Source organism: Phacochoerus africanus, chromosome X (genome assembly GCF_016906955.1).
Source record: "Phacochoerus africanus isolate WHEZ1 chromosome X, ROS_Pafr_v1, whole genome shotgun sequence".
NCBI classification, from domain to species: Eukaryota; Metazoa; Chordata; class Mammalia; order Artiodactyla; family Suidae; genus Phacochoerus; species Phacochoerus africanus.
In genome coordinates, this window is record NC_062560.1 from 52,119,038 (window position 1) to 52,139,929 (window position 20,892).

The 20,892-nt window shown below is 36.6% G+C and overlaps 1 protein-coding gene across 1 annotated transcript in view; it reads left to right on the forward strand.

Moving 5' to 3' along the window:
* The window catches only part of FAAH2 (fatty acid amide hydrolase 2), a 269,155-nt gene that overhangs the window by 196,639 nt on the left and 51,624 nt on the right, over positions 1–20,892 (forward strand). Inside the window, exons 6-7 of the mRNA XM_047764203.1 lie at positions 12,990–13,125; positions 15,098–15,215. Coding sequence (XP_047620159.1) covers positions 12,990–13,125; positions 15,098–15,215 — 254 coding nt within the window. The remainder of the gene's footprint in view (positions 1–12,989; positions 13,126–15,097; positions 15,216–20,892) is intronic.

The following is a 20,892-nucleotide window of genomic DNA, read 5'->3' on the forward strand; positions in this document are numbered from 1 at the left end:
GTAATATTCCATTGTGTATATTTACCACCTCTTCTTGATCCACTCCTTTGTTGATGGACATTTAGGTTGTCTCCATGTCTTGGCTATTGAAAAGAGTGCTGCAATGAACATTGGAGTGCATTTGTCTTTGCGAGTTGTGGTTTCCTGGGATAGATGCTCAGGAGTGGGATTGCTGTATCAAATGGTAGTTCTATTTTTTGTTTTCTGAGGCATCTCCATACTGTTTTCCACAGATTTTGCACCGATTTACAATCCCACCAACAGTATACTAAGGTTCCTTTTTCTCCACACCCTTTCCAGCACTTATTGTTTGTAGACTTTTTGCTGATGGCCATTCTGGCTGGTGTAAGGTGGTACCTCATTGTGTTTTTTTTTTTTTTAACTATTCAAGGCTAGAGTTTATTCAGATCATTAATATACATATGGTGAAATGATTTTTATTTTTATTTTTATTTTTTTTATTTTCCCACTGTACAGCAAGGGGGTCAGGTTATCCTTACATGTATACATTACAATTACATTTTTCCCCCACCCTTTCTTCTGTTGCAACATGAATATCTAGACAAAGTTCTCAATGCTATTCAGCAGGATCTCCTTGGAAATCTATTCTAAGTTGTGTCTGATAAGCCCAAGCTCCTGATCCCTCCCACTCCCTCCCCCTCCCATCAGGCAGCCACAAGTCTCTTCTCCAAGTCCATGATTTTCTTTTCTAAGGAGATGTTCATTTGTGCTGGATATTAGATTCCAGTTATAAGTGATATCATATGGTATTTGTCTTTGTCTTTCATTGTGGTTTTGATTTGAATTTCTCTAATAATGAGTGATGTTGAATATATTTTCATGTGTTTTTTGGCCATCTGTATGTCTTCTTTGGAGAACTGTCTGTTTAGATCTTCTGCCCATTTTTGGATGTGGGTTGTTTGGTTTTTTTTGGTATGGAGCTGCAGAAGGTGTTTATACATTTTGGAGATGAATCCCTTGTCAGCTGATTCACTTTTTTATATTGTGAAATCGCCCCTCCTGCCTCTTGATGTGCCCTCTTCTTTTTCTTCTGGAGTAGGATATCTTTTTTAAGGTTTTTGTTCCATTTGGGTGAAGTTTGCTCAGCCTTTAGTTGTGAATTTTGTTGTTTTTAGAGAGATGTTGAGCTCCAGACCTTCTATTCTGCCATCTTTATCCCTGCCAAGATAACTTTTAGATTTTGATGATTCTAGAGATTTATCAAGAAAAAAACAACATCATCAGTTCATACTTCCATAGTTTTTCCTTAACCTTTTCATTTAGGCATAAAATATATTCAATAATGTACAAAATCTGCACTAATCCTAAGTGTCTATAGATTGGTGAAATTTTACATATGTTTTACACACACACACACTAATGTAACCACCATGCACTTTAAGATAAGAAAACATTTCCAGCATCCTCATGACTTTTCCAAGTTAATCCTTCCCCAGAGATATCCACTATTCTGTCTTTTCTCCTTACAAATGAGTTTTGCCTTTTCTCAAACTTCATATAAATGGAATTATGCAATATGTACTCCTTTCTGTCTGGCTACTTTCATGCGATATAATACCTGTGATATTTATCTGTGCAAATCAGTAGCTTCTACTTGTGAATATGACATTTCATATATCCATTCTCCTATTGAATGATGCTCCATCTCCCTGCATAGTGTTTTTTGACTGAGTCCTGAGAGTTGGCAAATTATTCTCATCCTTTTCTGAAGTCAGAGGAGAGGAGAATTTGAGGCACCCTCCAATCTAATCCATTCCAATACTTAACATGCTACAGTCCTTATATAGGGTCCTCTCAGGAAGCATGGAATAGAGAGCAGGAGAGAGGGGATGTTCTGCAGACAGGTTACTCAGAAAAGAGGAGGATCCATGTTCTGCTCTTCTTCTGAGACAGCAAGGAAGGGATGCAGGACACATACCTGAAAAGAACTCACTCAGCCCAACATGGCAAGAGAGTGGATGGGGTGCAATTTTAAAAGGTATTGTGTTTTTGTATTCCTTTTCTAAGGTTTCATTGTTAGTATAAGAAATGCAACTGATTTTTGAATGTTAATCATATCGTGCTACTTTGCTGAATTTGTTAATCAGTTCAAGCAATTTTTGGGCTGAGTCTTTGGGGTTTTTTGTGCATACTATCATGTTATCAGCATACAGTGACAGTTTTACCTCTTCTCTTCCTATTTTTTTTTGCCTTTTATTTCTTTTGTTTTTCTGATTGCTGTGGCTAGGACTTCCAATACTATGTCGAATAGCAGTGGTGAGAGTGTTGCCTTGTTCCAGACTTGAGTGAGAAGGCTTTCATCTTTTCTCCAATGAGTATTATATTTGCTGTTGGTTTGTCTTAAATGTCTTTGATTATGTTAAGAAATGTTCCCTCTATACCCACTTTGGTGAGAGTTTTCATCATGAATGTATATTTGACTTTGTCAAATGCTTTTTCTGTATCTACTGAGATGATCATATGCTTTTCGAGTTTTCCATTGTTAATGTCGTGTATGATGTTGATTTATTTGCATTTGTTGAACCATCCTTGCAAACCTGGGATGACTCCCACCTGGTTGTGGTGTGTGATCTTTTTGATATGTTGTTGGATTTGTATGGCTAAATTTTGTTGAGAATTTTCACGTCTAAATTCATCAAAGGTATTGGTTGATAGTTTGCTTTTTTGGTGGTATCTCTGTCTGGTTTTGGAATTTGGGTGATGGTAGCATCATAGAATGTCTTTGGGAGTGTTCCTTCTTCAACCTTTTGAAAAAGTTTAAGGAGTATTGGCACCATTTCCTCCATGTATGTTTGGTAGAAATCGCCTATGAAGCCATCTGGTCCTTGACTTTTTCTTGGTAGGGAGTGTTTTTATGACATATTCAATTTCATTTCTAGTGATCAGTCTGTTCAGTTGATCTATTTCCTCCTGATTAAGTTTTGGCAGGCTGTATGACTCTATAAAGTTGTCCACTTCTTCTAGATTTTCAAATACGTTGGCAAATAAATGTTCATAGTATTCTCTCATCATTTTGTGTGTGTGTGTGTGTGTGTGTGTGTTTGTGCAGTGTCCATTGTTATTTCTGCTTTTTCGTTTCTTTTTTTGTTTATTGGGGTTTTTTCTCTCCTATTCTTGGTGACTCTAGCCAGAGTTTTGTAAATTTTGTTTCCCTTTTCAAAGAAGCAGCTCTTGGCTTTATTGTTATTTGTCTTGTTTTTTAATCTCTATTTTATTGATTTCCTCTTTTTTCTTTATGATTTCCTTCCTTCTGCTGACTTTAGGTTTTGTTTGTTCTTTTTATAATTCATTTAGGCATTGTGCTAAGTTGCCAATTTGAGATCTTTCTTCTTTTTTGAGGAAGGCCTGTAGTGCTATGAATTTACCTCTGAGCACTGCTTTTGCAGCATCCCATAGATTCTGTGTGGTTTTGTCTTCATTATCGTTTGTCGATGTATTTTTTAATTTCCTTCTTGATTTCCTCATTTACCCATTGGTTTTTTAGTAGCATGTTGTTTAGTGTCCTTGTAGTAGGTTTTTTTTTCTCATTACTTTCCCTGTGGTTTATTTCTAGTTTCATGCCATTGATGCCAGAGAAGTTTCTTGAAATAATTTCTATACTCTTAAATTTGTTGAGGTTAGCTTTGTGCCCCCAGGATGTGATCAATTCTTGAGACTGTTCCATGGGCACTTGGGAAGAAGGTATATTCTGATTTTTTTGGATATAATGTCCTGAAAAAGTCAACTAAGTTTAATTTTCTATTGTTTCCTTGAGGATCTCTGTTGCTTTATTGATTTTCTGACTAGAGGATATGTCCATTGATGTGAGTAGGGTGTTAAAAACTCCTACTATGATTGTATTCCCATGAATTTCTCCTTTTATGTCTGTTAATATTTGTCAGAGGTATCTAGGTGCTCCTATATGTTGACAATTGTAATGTCCTCTTTTTGAATGGATCCTCATCCATGAAATAGTGTCCTTCTTTGACTTTCTTTATGTCTTTTGTTTTAAGGTCTATTTTGTCTCATGTGAGTATTGCAACTCCTACTTTCCTGTCTTTTCCATTGGCATGAAATATCTTTTCCTATCCCCTCACTTTGAATCTATATGTGTCCTTTGTCCTAAGGTGAGTTTCTTGTAGGCAGCAGGTTGAAGATTTTGCTTTTTAATCCAATCTGCCACTCTGTGTCTTTTGATTGGATCATTCAGTCCATTTACATTTAAGGTGATAATTGATAGATGTTTATTTATTGACACTTTAAACCTTATTTTCCAGTTGATTCTATGATTTACCATTGAGTACTTTTCATTTTTTGTGAATGTAATGTTTGGTTTTGATTTGTGCTTTCCTTGTCTTTTTATGTATGTTACCCCCTTCCTATAACTGTGTTCTTTAGCCTGATAGTCATGTAGGCTTAAACACTTCGTTATAATAATAAAATTAAAAAGAAAAAGAAAAAAAAGTATCTATTTATTTCCTTACTTCCCTTTCCAACATTGTATGATTTTTATATCCTTTTTTTTTATTTTAAACATCTGAATGATTAGATCTGTATGTTGGCTTATTTAAGTGACTCCTCTCTAACAGTTGTTTCATCCATCATAGGTTTTCTGCTTTTTTTTTTAATTTAGAAAAGTGCTTTCACTATTCCTTTTAGAATGGGTTTCGTATTGCTGTATTCTTTTAACTTTTGCTTGTAGGAGAACTTTTCTTTTTTTCCCCTTCTATTTTATATGATATTCTTGCTGAATAGAGTATTCTAGGTTGCGGATTTCTTCCTTTCAGCTCTTTAAATATCTCTTACCATTCCCTCCTGGCCTGTAGAGTTTCTGTAGAGAAATCAGCTGGTAGCCTTATGGGGGTTCCCTTATAATTGACACTTTGCCTTTGTCTTGCTGCCTTTAGAATCTTCTCTTTATCATTAACTTTGCCATTTTTATTATAATATGTCTTGGTGTGGGTGTATTTGGGTTCAGCTTGTTTGGGGCCATCTGTGCTTCCTGCATCTTGATATCAGTATCCTTTAGATTTGGAAAGTTTTCAGGCAGAATTTCTTCAAATATATTTTCAACACCCTTTTCTCTTTCTTTTCCTTCTGGAATTCCTATTATGCATAAATTGGCCTGCTTTATATTATCCCATAGGTGTCTTATGTAGCTTTTATGTTGTTTCATTTGGTTTTCTGTCTGCTGTCCTGTTTGGGTGATTTCCATTATTCTATCTTCCACGTCACTAATTCATTCCTCTGCATTATTCATTCTTGCCTTTAGTCCCTTAGTTCAGTTTGTATCTGTGCAAATGAATTTTCTAGTTTTTCCTGGCTCCTCCTTATATTTCCTAATTCCTTTCTGAGGGAATATGTGTTTCTGTTCATGTCCTCTCTTAACTCCTTCAGTATTTTCACTATCTTTCTTTTGAACTCAAAGTCTGTCAGACTGCAGAAGTCTGTTTCATTGTTGCCTGTTTTAGGTGAGTTCTCCTGTTGTTTTAACTGGGACTGGTTTTTGACCATATTCATTTTTCTCTTGTTGTTGTTGTTGTTGTTGTTTTATTTCTGTGAATTTGGGGAAACCAAACTGTGTACTTGTAAGGCTATTACTATGCAAGAATACCTTTTTGTATTTTTTTGGGTGGGTCACTTTTTTTTGGTGTGGGAGTTTGAATCTTTGCTGTCTCTTACTTTGGTGTGAGCAGGCTGTTATCCCCAGGATGCCCAGGGTGTTTTCAGTGAGAAGGGGGTAATGAGTATAGCCAGCATTCATTGCCTGGTCATTGGGCTCTCAACAGAAGCAGAGACCTGCAGGAATGTGACAGAGGTTACTCCTATTTTCAGTACCCTGGGCAGTGATAATGAGCTCTAGAAGGATTGGCAAGGTTATCAGATAATTTGGCTGTAGCTGCAGCAGTGTGCATGAGTTACCGGGGGGTGAGAGTAACAACAGCTTGTGTTTCATTTCAATGCCCTCTTTGAGGTGATTGGAACCACATGTGGTGCCTGTTTAGGGACCCCTAGTGGGAGTGGGCCATGACTGTCTCTAGCTTATGTGATAAATGTGGTGGTGTGCCTTCACCACCTGTAGACCATGTATGAGGTTATCTGTATTATTTAGCCCACAATTGAGGTGCTGCACAGGCTGTTCCTAGCTGTAGAATCCTGGGACATGACAGAGATCTGGCATATGGGCATTTCCCTGAACATTCAGCAGTGGCAGCAGTAGGGCAGGTGTATTCCCAAGGGTGGACGTGCACCAATAGTTGATTAGGTCAGTCACGATGCCTTCCTCTGTGATGCCCTTGAGGTGAATTGCGCTGCAAGTGATGCCTATTCATTGACCCCTAGTGGTGTTGGACCACTGCCACCTCTGGAGCCAGAGATAACTGCTGTGGTTTGCCCCACCACCTGTAAATCATGCAAGAAGCACCTGGTCCTGCTTAGCCTCCACAGGATGTGCTGAACAAGGTGCTCTTAGTTGTAGATTCCTAGGATGGGACAGTGATCAAGCATCTGGGTCCCTCTCAGATCATTTGGCAGTGCCAACAGCAGTATGGGTGTGCTCCTGGGGGAGTGAGAGCAACATCAGATTGTGTTCTCTTGTAGTGTCCTTCTCTGTGGTGCCCTCTGAAGTGGTTGGGCCTGCAAGTGATTTTTGGTTCAGATATTCCTCGCTGTCGTAGGCCACACCCACTTCTGGAGTCTGGGATAATTGTGGTGGTTTGCTCCCACCACCTGCATGTCCAGCCCACCATGGGCTAGCAAGTGTCTTCTCACTGCTGGAGACACCAGGTGTATGGTAGGCTAGCAAGCAACTTCTGGTCATGAGGGGCTGCACCTGAGAGGCACAGTCTAAGGTGGGTAGCATGGCTTCCTGTGGGGTGGGGTAGCCAGAGCACTGTGGACTGGCCAGAGCACAGTGGAGTGGCACTCAGCTTCTGTGGCACAGGGTGAGGTGGCCTGGAGCGATGCAGATCAGCACACAGCTTCCTGTGTGTTGGGGCTAGGCCCAGAGTGCTGCAAAGTAGCACGTGGCTTCTTGCAGGTAGGGGCAGGCCCAGAGTGCTACTATGTGATGTGTGGCATCCTCTGGGTCATGGTGGGGCCCAGAGCACTGCAAAGCAGTGTGTGGCTTTCTGTGGGCTTCCTGCAGGGAAGGGCGAGGTGGCCCTGAGTGATGTGGAGTGGGCACACGGCTGCTCCTGTGTCAGGGCGGGGCCCAGAGCACTGCAAAGCAGTGTGCAGCTTCACACAGGGTGGGGCAAGGTGGCCCGGAGCAATGCAGAGCAGCACGTGGCTTCTTGTGGGTCAGGGCCAGGCCCAGAATGGGGCTTCTTGGCTTCCTGCAGGGTGGGGTGCTGCACCAGGGATGCTCCACCCTCTCTGATGGGAGGGAAAGTACAGGCATGCTGGGGCACAAGAAGTTTTCTGTGGTGGTGGCCCACCCTTTCTCCTCTCCCCTCCCCAGCAATGGCACCTTATCTCTCCTGTTGGTCCGGACCTTCTCCTGGGTTCCCTTTGCTGCAGCTTTCCACTCCCCAGCCCTTAGTGTACTGCTTCCCCACCCACGGTGCACTGCTCCCTAGCACCTTAGGCTGTCTCCACATCACCAACCCCAGCCCACTCCCAGGGACTGACCTCTGGAGTCTATGTCTCAGCACCCAACCCCCACCCAAGCTTCTCAGACTGTGGTATCTGTGCCAGTGGTTCAGATGATCTGTGCTTCTCTCACTCTGCTTTTTGGTTCTCAGACATGCTGCTGCACTTTCTTTGGTGTCTTGGAGATCCCTCCAACTGGGTTGATTTTTCTGTGGATTAGGTGGCTTCCCAGGGTGTGGGTTGCCTTTCTCCTTCACAGCTCCCTCTTGGGAATGCTTGTCCCGTCCTTATTCCTTTTCTCTCTCTCTCTCTCTGTTTTTTCTTTTGTTCTACCCAGTTATGTTGAGAGTTTCTTGCCCTTTTTGGAGGTTTAAGTTCTTCTGCCAGCATTCAGTTGATGTCCTGCATGAGTGGTTTTACACGTAGATGTGTTTTTTGATGTGTTTGTGGGAGAGGGTGAGCAATGTCCTCTTACTCTTCTACCATCTTGCCTCCTCCCCCTCTTCATTATCATTTTTCTTGAGGTATTTTTTAATTTCCTTCTTGATTTCCTCATTGACCCATTGGATTTTTGGTAGCATGTTGTTTAGTCTCCATGTAGTAAGTTTTTTCTCATTTCTTTTCTTGTGGTTGATTTCTAGTTTCATGACATTGTGGTCAGAGAAGATACTTGAAATAATTTCTATACTCTTAAATTTGTTAAGCAATTATAAATTTTTCTCATTATCACTTTAAATATACTGTGCCACTCCCTCCTGACCTGCAAAGTTTCTATTGAAAAGTCATCTCATAATATTATTTGATTTCCATAGTATGTAACTAGTTGCTTTCCTTTGCTTAGTTTTAATATTTCCTCTCTATCTTTATATTTTGCCATTTGAATTACAGTTTGTCTTGTTGTGGTCTTTTTTGGGTTGATCTTTTTGGCACCTATTTGTGCTTCCTGGAACTGGATGTCAGTTTTATTTCCCTAAGGAAGTTTTCTACTTTTACATCTTCAAATATTTTCTCTTATCTTTTGCATTTCTTTTATTCTAGGATCCCTATAATGGGAATGTGGTATGCTGATGCTGCCTCAGAGGACTCTTAAACTGTCCTAAGTTTTTAAATTTTTATTATTTTTTCTGTGCAGCTTGAGGGATTTTCACTACATTATGTTCCAGTTGACCATTCTATTACTCTGCTTAATTTGATCTAATGTTGTTTCCTTCTGGTGATTTTTTTAAAATTCATGTATTGTATTCCTCAGATCTGTTTGATTCATCTTTATGTTTTGTAAAGTTTTTTTAGCAATTTCTATTTCTTACTATGTTTATGCATTTTTCTTTTATGTGCTCTGAATATCTTTATCATCATTACCTTGAAGTCTTTACTAGGGTAGTTTGCTTATCTCCACTTCACTTAATTTACTCATCCCGAGGTTTTATATTTTTTGTTCCTTTGGTGCATGTTCCTTTGTTGTCTTGTTTTGCCTAATTATCTGTTTTTCTTTCTATGTATTTGGTAGATAGCTTACATTTCCAATCTTGGAGAAGTGTCCCTATGTAAGAGATGTCCTATGGAGCCCAGAAGTGCACTCCCTACTAGTCACCAGAGCCATGTGCTCTATGAGGGCCCTCCATGTTGGCTGCATGTTCTCTTCAGTTGTAGTAGGTTGACTTCCGTGTGCATTCTGGTAGGCATAGCTGGCTTCTAGCCTAGTTGCTTGCCAGGCCCTGCTAAGGGCTGTGGCTGCTAGTGTGCTGGATCAGATCCTGGCATAGCTGGATGCATGGTTGGGGTATCCTATTCTAATAGCAGCCCATTGGTGAATAAAGCAGTCATGAGGTGGCTGGCTGCAAATCCCGGTTGTGTCCTTTGACTGGTCAATTAGCAGACAGATCCATGTCTTGGGATTACTGGCAAGGCATCCTAGAAATCATATTAACTTTCTGGTAGGTGGGGCCATGTCCCACAGATGTCCTGGGAGTGGTTTCAGTCAGCTGATCAATGAGCCCAGTTCCTAACATGGCTGGTTGTCAGTTCTGTGGTGTCCTAGAGCTGGTGTTGGCCTGCTGCTGTGTAGGTATCGGTCCAGGTTATTCTGGTGCTAGTGCCTCCTGAGTACCTCCCTTGGTGAGTAGGGTGTCACCCAGGGCCTCTGGGTGTGGAGCCTAGGCTTCTTGGAACTTGTGTTGACCCATTGGTGGACAGGGCTGGGTCCAAGTGTCTGGCTGTGGGCCCTGGTTGCCCCAGTGCTACTGCTAACCCACTGGTTTGTGGCTATGTCCTAGGCCTTCCAGTGGGTGTGTCTGGATCCCAGAGTGATTTGAGGTTCAAGATGTCCTATGGAAGCTGATCTCATGGTTGGGGCTGGCTAGCTGCTTAGTCTAGGTCCTCTCAGGACTGTTACAGTCTTGTTGATTGGTGGCACTAGATCTTGGTCCTAATAAGCTTGAGGGAATATTCCAAAATGGCCCTTGGCAGCTCTAAGTCTGATACAGGCTCTTTTCAAATCATCACTTGTTCATTGAATTCAGAGTTTGTTAGATTTTTATGTGCACATTTTTAAGAATGAAGTTTTTTATTACCTATAGACATCTAGTTCTTCTGAGAGTAAGCCCAGCTGGCCTTCAAAGCAGAATGTTATAGGGTACTTGCCTTCCCTCTCAAGATGGGAATCTCAGTGTGGAGCCCATTATTCCTTAGGGAGAACCCTGTAATTGTGATGCTTTGTGGGTAGCCTAACTAGGGGCATGTGTCTTGACTATACCATTTCTCTGCCCTTCCTATCTGCTTTATTGTTTCTTTATATTTTTTTATTTTTTATTTATTTATTTATTTATTTTTGTCTTTTTGCTATTTCTTTGGGCCACTCCCACGGCATATGGAGGTTCCCAGGCTAGGGGTCGAATCGGAGCTGTGGCCACTGGCCTACGCCAGAGCCACAGCAACGCAGGATCCAAACCGCGTCTGCAACCTACACCACAGCTCAGGGCAACGCCGGATCGTTAACCCACTGAGCAAGGGCAGGGACCAAACCCGCAACCTCATGGTTCCTAGTCGGATTCGTTAACCACTGCGCCACGACGGGAACTCCTCTTTATATTTTTAATTGTAGAAGATATTTTTTGTTAGTGTTCAGATGCTTTTATCAGTAATTCTTTGTAAATAGTTGTAAATTTGGTGTGTCTATGGGAGGAGATGAGTTCAAAGTCTTCCTACTCTGTCATCTTAGCTATTCCTTTAGAAACCATGCTTCTTCAATATCTTTTAATATACTTATCTGCCTCTTTCTTTTTTTCCCCTCTATCCCCTCACCCCTAGTCATTGAGGTTCTTCCTCAGTAATCTTGATGCTACTGCAGAAAAATTTTTTTCAACACAACCTGCATGATTGGGACATCCTGACTTTCATTCACCACTTTTGCTTTTAACCTCCAAAAAAGGAAGGTTTGTGCATTCCACTTCCTCTACTGTAGAGGTCACTGCTGCTGCAACTGAAAGCCCAATCCCTTGCAGTGTTGTTTAGGACAGGGACTGCCTTGTGATTTCTTCCCTCTCCTCTATCTCCAAATTCGTATCTATCCTATACTTATTATGTGCTGGAATCTCCCCTTAGCCAGGCTGGGTAGTCCAAATTCTGTCTGTCCTGTGGGTATTCTCCAAGTTTTCACTCTCCATATTTTTCCCCTTATGATGACAAATGGGGTGTGGCCAGGTTCATTGATTCTCTTGGAGACACAGTTATTACTGAGGTATTCTTTGTTTATTGTTGGATGCACAAAGAGGCTATAAAACTATATCCCATGGTGTAATGTATAGAGGTACTTTTTTTGGTTATGGATGTCTAATTAGTTGTTTTAAAAAGGGAGAGTAAAATATGACTTATGACACTCTGATGCTGATATCCTATGTGATATTTCTTAATCTTTTCTAGTTTTAACAACCACTTTGTGGACACCAAAAATTAATTTCACCAGAAGGATAAGTAAGAAAAACAAGATAAGTAGGCTACTATTTGCATCTCCACTCATTTCAGTCTGAATTTATTATTTAAAATATCATGACTCTTCATCATTTCATTTTCATTATTATAAAATGATTTCCTAAGTAATTTAAAAGCTCATATATACAATAAATTCATTTGCCTGTCTCCTACTTTGAAATGGTCTCATACCAAAAAAATTAAACTTTTAAAAACTTAATATCTACCATAATTAGCTTGATAAACACACAGTACTTAAGATTTTTTTCTTAGAGATCAGTGGTGATATAAATGAAATTATGAAAATGTGTAGTAAATATTTTAATGCATAGTGTATATTTTAGTGAACTAATATTTTTCAAGTGGCCAATGCATAGTGTTAAAAAATCATGAATGGGAAAAAAATTGATTCAGAGTCAGGAATATACCAATTAATTGTAGTGTAACAGTGTGAAAAATTCATTGATAAAATTCTAGATTCACCATTGTAAATATTCTATCTCCTATCAGAAATCAGCATCTGTACTGATTTGATATATCATTAAAGAATATGAGGAATTATCTGTAAATATTCTTAAAATATATCTGCCTTTTTCAAGCTCAATGTTTGAGGTTGATTTTATATATTTCACATTAAATTACATTTTGAAACACAGAATGCAGAAGCAGATATGAGTCCATTTGTTTTTCCATTAAAACAGTGAGCAGATATATAAATATATAAAAGAAAGACCTTCTCACAAATATAATCTATTTTTGTTTTAGAAACTATAATTATTTTTAGTTAAATATGTTATTGTGGTAACATACAGTGGGTTTACTGTCATTTTTAAACAAACATCCACATTTTAATATCATTAATTTCAATTTCTAATATGTTAAATATTATATATTTAACTTGAAAAAACAAAAGTTATTTGGGGTCTTGAATAATTCTGAGGAGCATAAAATGACCCTGAAGCAAAAATCTGAGGATCAGTGGTTTAGTGATTAATAACCTAGTCTGGGGAGCTAGTCTGCCACTTGGTAGTTATGTAATCTTAGCACAATATTTAGGCAAGTTCTCCTCTGCCTCTGTTATCTCATCAAAAAATAGATATACCTAAGACTACCTACTTCATAAAGTTGTTATGAGAATTAAATGAGTTAATGTTTGTATAGCTTCTAGAAGAGTATATGACACCTGGTAAACACTATTAGGTATTTTTATATTAAAAAAGATGTTATTTATGAAATACCCACAGCTACAATCATACTTATTGGTGAGAAGTAAAAATGTTTCTCCTAAGATCAGGAACAAGAGAAAGGTTTTCTTGTACTGAGCCTCTAGCCTTCAGGCTTAAAATTGATTAAACATGATGTTGGGAAAAAAAAGCACTCAGGGATCATGTCTTATTTTGGACACCTAACTTATATGTCTAACTTTTCAGGTGTGGTCCCCAACAAGGGTCAGTTTCCCATGGCCAGGGGAGCCCAGGAACTATTTCAGTGCACTGGCCCAATGTGTCACTATGCTGAAGACCTGGCTCCTATATTGAGGGTTATGGCAGGACCTGGGATCAAAAAGTATGTTTACCTCTTGCCATTATTTCCTCTTTCTCCTGCCCAGACCTTCATTTTCATTTTGTATGTATATTAGAGACATAGAGGTAAACTTACTGTCAACAACCAAAGAATTATTTGAGCTTTTATGAGAGAGATTTTGCATAATATGGATATTATGGTTTACAAATCAGAAAGATAGTTTGTAAAAATATTTTACTGTGTAAAAATATTGTTCAAAGGGAAATCTTACTGTGATGAAAACAGTGGATTTTTAAAAATTCATTTGGCAATTTGAGTATAAAAATTTAGTTCACTTTAAATTGAGCCTTTCTGGTTCATCTGCTATCTGTCACCCACAAACATATTTCCTAAACTCACCTAGATCAGTGATAATGCTTGGAAATATCTATTTCTCTAGATAGTTCTTTAGCATATTATCCATAGCAGCAATATTAAAGTGTCTCCATTTCCGGCAGATCTCCTCATGTCCCTTTTATGCTCAGAAAATTATTCCATGTTCTACCTCACCAAGAAATTGCAATTTGTGTGGAACATCACTTTCTTACCATCAAACTTTTCTAAGTTCCCAGCCATGAATTCCTCTCTTTCTGCTACTAGAGTGGAAAAACTGTCTTTTGTTTTATTGCTCTGGTATATAAATAATTTGACCTATGCCTATACTATGGATCTCATATTCTGTTACTCTGTCATATCTTAGTTTCATAGTTCCATTACTTACCTTCCTATGACTTCAACTATTTATGTATATATACACAAACCTCTCATATACATATGCATATATATACAAACCTCTCTCATATACATATGTACACACCTACACTACATATATGTACACACATATATAATGCCTTGTCCCCACTTTATCATTAAACATGCATAAGTATCTCCCATCTTAAAAAGATCTAATTTTTTTCTCAAATACATGCCTTCAGCTACTTCCCTATATCCCTTTTTGCCCTTATTGCCAAATATGAGTTTTTTACACTCATTCATCTAAATTCTCATACTAGCCCCTCATTTCTCAACCCACTCCATACTGGGTTCCGCAATTTTTTTTTCTTTCCAATGTCTCTGACCTTTTTTTCTTTTTTAGCCAAAATTAATGTCTACTTTTCAATGCTTATCTTAATTACCTCTTTGTAACTGATGGGTTGACTACTCCATCCTTCTTGAAACAATATGTACCCTTGGCTTTTGTGATTTATGCTTTTCTGATATGACTCCTATATCTATGTCTTTCCCTTTTCATCTCTCTTGGTGGCTCTTTTCCAGCTTATCCCTTAAATATTGGTACTCTAGAATGTTTGAACTCACTTTCCTTTTCACTCTCTACCTACTTTCCAGGATGACTCCATTTACACCCTCCATCTAAATTACCTCCAATACATAGAGGATACACAAATTTCCAGCTTAATTTTCTCACCTATGCTATAAGATTGTATATTCACTGGCATACTGGGCATCTCAGGTATCTGAAACTCAATATGTCTAAAACTAATTTCATTCTTCTTCCAAGCCCCAGAAACCTGATTTGCTATCTCTATTCTTTCCCAATTTCAGTAACGGGACCATGATCAATCCAATCAATAGACTGATTTCCCAACTCTATTACTCTTTTATCTAAGCAATCACTAGGTCCAATGAAGACTACCTCCTAATTGATTGAGATCTTTTTATTTATCTCTATCACTAGGGTTACAATTCTCTAGTTCAGGTTATAATAATTTCTTAACTTGATTGTTACTATAGCCTTCTGAATTGTCACTCCATTTTGAATCTTGACCCATTTCAAACCTGTTTTATCTTTTGTATCCTGAGTAAAATTCTTAAATGCAAATCTCAAATCAAAAGGTTGTCTCTGGCACACAGTTCTAGGGAAAACAAAATTCTATTAAAGCTCAGTTGTTAGGATTGAACCAGTGAGCATATATAAGTAATTTGTTGACATTATTTTGTTTGTAATCCTCCACAGGTTGAAGCTCAATGAAAAGGTACATTTAAAGCATTTGAAATTTTACTGGATGGAGCATGATGGAGGCTCATATTTAATATCCAAAGTAGACCAAGATCTCATTCAGGCTCAGAGAAAGGTAATTAGAAATAGAATCTCTTTATTGGAAAGCATATTTAGTCAAGAGATGCCATCCTAACCATATTCGTTCATTGTCTGGCAGATATTTACATGTCAAATAATACATAAGAGTAGTTGTACTAAGTAATTTTGGGTGTGATTTTTCATAGTCATTATAGATATTTTAATTTTTTATAAAATGACTTTAATGTTTTTCCATTATAGCTGGTTTACAGTGTTATGTAAATTTTATAAATACAAATATGAAATTTATTATACATACATGTGCAATATATAATCATATATAGGATTAATGGTCAAATAACAAGATTTTAAAAATGATTTAAGATATATGTTGTCAGAAATATATTCACCTGAAAGCACTTTTGCTTTCTTAGACAGAACTGACTAGCTGTTTCTGTCAGAAGATTGACAGAAACAACAATCAAAGGTTTACCCAGGTCTGATCTGAAACATATGTATTATTTTGCATTTCTAAATTTTGCTGAGCTGTGCTTTGTGATTATGTTTATGAGTGAAGTTTTCCAATTATTTTGACTGTAAGGCAATACAGCTGTTTCACTGTCCAATAAAACTGCACATATACTCTCAACCGACATTGTGTGTCAGCTAAGTAGTATGGGCTATATTCTTTATGGAAAAATATGATTTTATTATAGGAAGCAAGAAATCTCTCTGTATTATATGAAGAACAATTTGAAAATATCTAGAAATTATTTTTCTTATATATTTTTAAATGTGGCCTAATTTAGGATGTTTTCCTGACCTGTTAGGATGTTTTCCTGTTGGTTTATAGTGCTTCTGTTTTAGACTGAATTTTCTTTAAAAAAATTAAAATTTAGTATACCTGAACTGGGATCTCCATAGACTTACACTTGTACAGAGAATAAGTAGTACCATTAACAAGTCAAACTCTGAGTCTGGTGATTCACATGTTAATCATGTTAGATTTATCATTCATTTATCAATTGATCTGAGCTTAGAGTCCAACCATAGTAAGAATTATGAAAAGTAAATGGATTTCAAAAATTTACCCAAATCCTTGGAGAACAACTAGTTATTGTCTCTAGAGACAGATGTTCCAAGCAATCTCTTAGTGGTTGTTCAGCTCAAATATGTTAGCATCTCTAACAAACAAAATAGAATTTGTAGCATTAAAATAGATCACCTATGTTAATGACTAAGCATGCTGTCTGATACATAAAAGAAGTATATTACATTTAATGATAATTATTTAAATGGTTACTATCATCTTTTTGACATATGATCCAACTACTTTCTATTGTTTCTCCACTTAGTGGATTTAGAAGACTTTTGTTTATTTTTATTTCTCATTATTCTTTCATTAGATAGATTATTTTTAATACTATTTAAAATTCTTTTGAACAATACATAACATTATTTTTTAAATTCAATTTTATTGGAATATAGTTGATTTATAATATTGTATTATTTTCAGATGTACAGCAAACTGAATCAGTTGTATATAAAAACATATATATTCTTTGTTTCCATATAGGTTATTACAAACTATTGAGTAGATTTTCCTGTGCTATACAGTATGTCCTCCTTAATCATCTGTTTTATACAGAGGTGTCTATATATTATACCTACCCTCTCAATTCATCCCTCCCCTAACATTTTCACCTATGGTAATCATAAGATTAGTTTTGAAACCTGTGAGTTACTTACTGTTTTTAAAAGAAGTTCTTTTTTACCATTTCTATTAGATTCCACATATAAGTGATATCATATGTATCTTCCACTGTGTGGCTTACTTCACTTTTCATGATAATCTCTAGATCCAACTATGTTGTTACAAATGACAGTATTTCACTTTTTAAGGCTTCAGAGAATTCAAATATATATATTTGAATATATATATCATATCAAAGATATATATCATATCTTCTTTATCCATTCCTCTGATGATAGACATTTAGGTGGATTCTGGTCTTGTATATTGTAAATAGTGCTGCAGTGAATATCTTTTTGAATTACGGTTTCTACAGATATATGCCCAGAAATGGGATTGCTGGATAATATGGTAGTGCTATATATTTTTTTTTTTGAGGAAACTCCACACTTTTTTCCATAGTGGTTGCACCAATTTACATTCCCATCAACAGTGTAGGAGGGCTCCCTTTTCTCCATTTTCTTATCCAGCATTTATTTTCTGTAGACTTTTTATGATGGCCAGAATGACTGGTGTGATGTGATACCTCATTATAGTTTAGACTTGCATTTCCCTAATAGAGATGTTGAGCATATTTTCATGTGTGTTTTTTATTTTATTTTATTTTATTTTATTTTATTTTATTTTATTTACCATATGTCTGTTTCTTTGGAAAAATGTCTGTTTAGATCTTCTGCCCATTTTTAAAAATTTTTTGTTTGTTTTTGATATTTACATCCATGAGATGTTTGCATATTTTGAAGATTAGGCTCTTGTCAGTTGCATCATTTTGCAAAGATTTTTCCGCCATTCTGCAGGTTGTGGTTTTTGTTTCTTTTTTAATTGTTTCCTTTACTGTGCAAAACCTTTTGCGTTTAATTAGGTCCTGGTAGGTTACTTTTGTTTTATTGTCGTTATTCTAGGAGGTGGATCAAAATAGATGATGCTTTATGTGATGTGATGTGATGTGGTGTGATTAATGTCAAGAGTGTTCTGCCTAGGTTTTCCTCTAGGAGTTTTATAGTCTGCCCTTACATTTAGATCTATAATCCGTTTGAGTTTATTTTTGTATATGGCATTAGAGAATGTTATAATTTCATTCTTTTACATGTAGCTTTCCAATTTTCACAGCACTACTTTTAAAAAGACTGTCCTTCTTCCACTGTATGTTCTTACTTCCTTTGTCACAGATTAGTTGACCATAGGTGCTTGGGCTTATTTCTTGGCTTCCTATCCTGTTCCATTGTTCTATATTTCCATTTTGGTGCCAATACCATTCTGTTATCATTATGGTAGCTTTGAAGCAGAGACTGAAGTCAGGGATCCTGATTCCTCCAGTTCCATTTTTCTCTTTCAATATTGATTTGGCTACTTGAGGTCTTTAATGTTTCCAGACAAATTTTAAAATATTTTGTTCTAGTTATGTGAAAAATGTCATTGGTAATTTGACAGGGTTTGATTGAATCTGTAGATTGCCTTAGGTAGTATTGTCATTTTGACTGTATTGATTCTTCCAATCCAAGAGCATGGTGTATCTTTTCATCTGTTTGTGTCATCTTTGATTTCTTTCATCAGTGTCTTATAATTTTTAGAGGATTGGATTTTTTTCTCTTTTTAGGTACTTTTATTCCTTGGTATCTTATTCTTTTTGATGCAGTGGTAAATGAGATATTTTCCCTAATTTAACTTTCTGATCTTTCATTATTAGTATGCAAAAATGCAATAGATTTCTGTGTATTAATTTTATATTCTATACCATACCAAATTCAGTGATGAGCTCTAATAGTTATCTGGTAGCACCTTTAGGTTTTTCTATGTATACTCTCATACACAGAGTGATAATTTTACTTCTTTTCCAACTTGAATTTCTTTTATTGCATTTTTTCTTTCTGAATTTCCTTGGCTAGGACTTCCAAAATAATGTTGAATAAAAGTGTTGACAGTTGACATCCTTGTTTTATTTCTGAAATTAGCAGGAATCAGTTTACTTTTTTCACCATTGGGAATGATGTTAGATCTGGGTTTGTCATATATAGCCTTTATTATGCTAAGGTTGGTTCCCACTATGCTCCTTTCAGGAGAGTTTTATCAGAAATGGGTCTTGCATTTTGTCAAAAGTTTGAATCTGTTGAGATGATCATATTGTTTTTATTTTTCAGTTTGTAGATGTGGCATATCACACTGATTGTTTTGAAGATATTGAAGAATACTTGCATGCCTGGGATAAATCCTATTTGATTATGGTTTATGATCCTTTTAATGTATAGATGAATTTGGTTTGCTAGCATTTTGTCCAGAATTTTTGCATCTCTGTTCATCCATGTTATTGGCCTGTAATTTTCATTTTTTGTGGTATCTTTGGTTTAGGTACCAGGGTGATGGGGGCCTCATAGAAGGAGCTTTGGCATGTTTCATCCTTTTCTATATTTTGGAAGAGTTTCAGAAGAATAAGTGTTAATTATTTTCTGAATGTTTCATAGAATTCACCTGTGAAGCCATTTCATCCTGGATTTTTGTTTGTTTGGAGTTTTTAAACCACATTTTCATTTTCAGTACTTGTGATTATCTATTAATATTTTCTATTTTTTTCCTGGCTCAGTCTTGGTAGGCTGTACATTTTTAAGAATCTATACATTTCTTCTAAGTTTTCTATTTTATTGACATATGGTTGCTTATAGGAGTCTCTTATGATCCTTTGTATTTCTGTGGTGTCACTTGTATTTTCTCCTTTTCCATTTCTAAGTTTAATGATTCAAGCCTCCCCCCCTTTTTTTTTCTTGGTGAATATAGCTAAATGTTTATCAATTTTGTTGACCTTGTCAAAGGACCAACTTTTGGTTTCATTGATCTTCTCTATTGTTTACATTGTTTCTATTTTATTTATTTCTACTCTGAAATATATGATTTCTTTCTTTATACAAATTTTTGTTTAAATTATTGTTCTTTCTCTAGTTGCTCTCAGTGTAAGGATAGGTTGTTTATTTGAGATTTTTCTTGTTTCCTGCGATAAGATTGAATTGCTATAACTTTCCCTCTCATAACTGATTTTGCTGTGTCCCATAGGTTTTGGATTGTCATATTTCATTGTTATTTGTCTCTAAGTATCTTTTGACTTCCTCTTTTATTTCTTCAGTGATTCATTGGTTTTTCAGTAGCATATTGTTTAGCTTGCAAGAGTTTGTGATTTTTGCATTTTTAAAAATATTTGATTCCTATTCTCAGTGCTACATTTGAAAAAATGCTTGATATTGTTTCAATTTTTTTAAAAAAATTACCAAGGCTCCTTTTAAATTCACTCATTTTTAGATGGAAATATAGGTTTCTTCCATGCCTATGCTATTGTGAATATTACTGCAATGAACATAAGAGTGCATGTATTTTTTGAGTTATAGTTTTGTCCAGGAGTAGGATTGCTGGATCATGTTTTTTCTATATTTAGTTTTCTGAGGAATCTCAATACTGTTTAGTTTGGGGTTGGATGATGCAAACTATTACATTTAGAGTAGATAAGCAATGAGGTCCTACTTTATAGTGCAGGGAACTATATCCAATCTCTTGGGATAGAACATGATGGAAGATAATATGAGAAAAAGAATGTAGCTGTATTTATGACTGTGTCACTATGCTGTATAGCAGAAATTGACACAATGCTGTAAATCAACTACACTGTAATAAGAATTAAATTTTAAAAAATTACCAAAGCTTTTTCTGTGACCCCCAGATATGATCTATCCTGGAGAATGTTCCATGTGCACTTGTGAAGAATGTATATTCTGCTGCTTTGGGATGCAATGTTGTATATATATTGAAGAAATTGATCTAGTCTATTGTTTCACTTAAGGCCTGTGCTTCTTTGTTGATTTTCTGTCTGGGTGATCTGTCCATTGATGTAAGCAGCATATTAAAATCCCCCACTATTACTGTGTTGTTACTGTCTATTTCTCCTTTTATGGCTGTTAGCAGTTGCCTTTTATATTGTTGTGCTCCTATTTTGCATGCA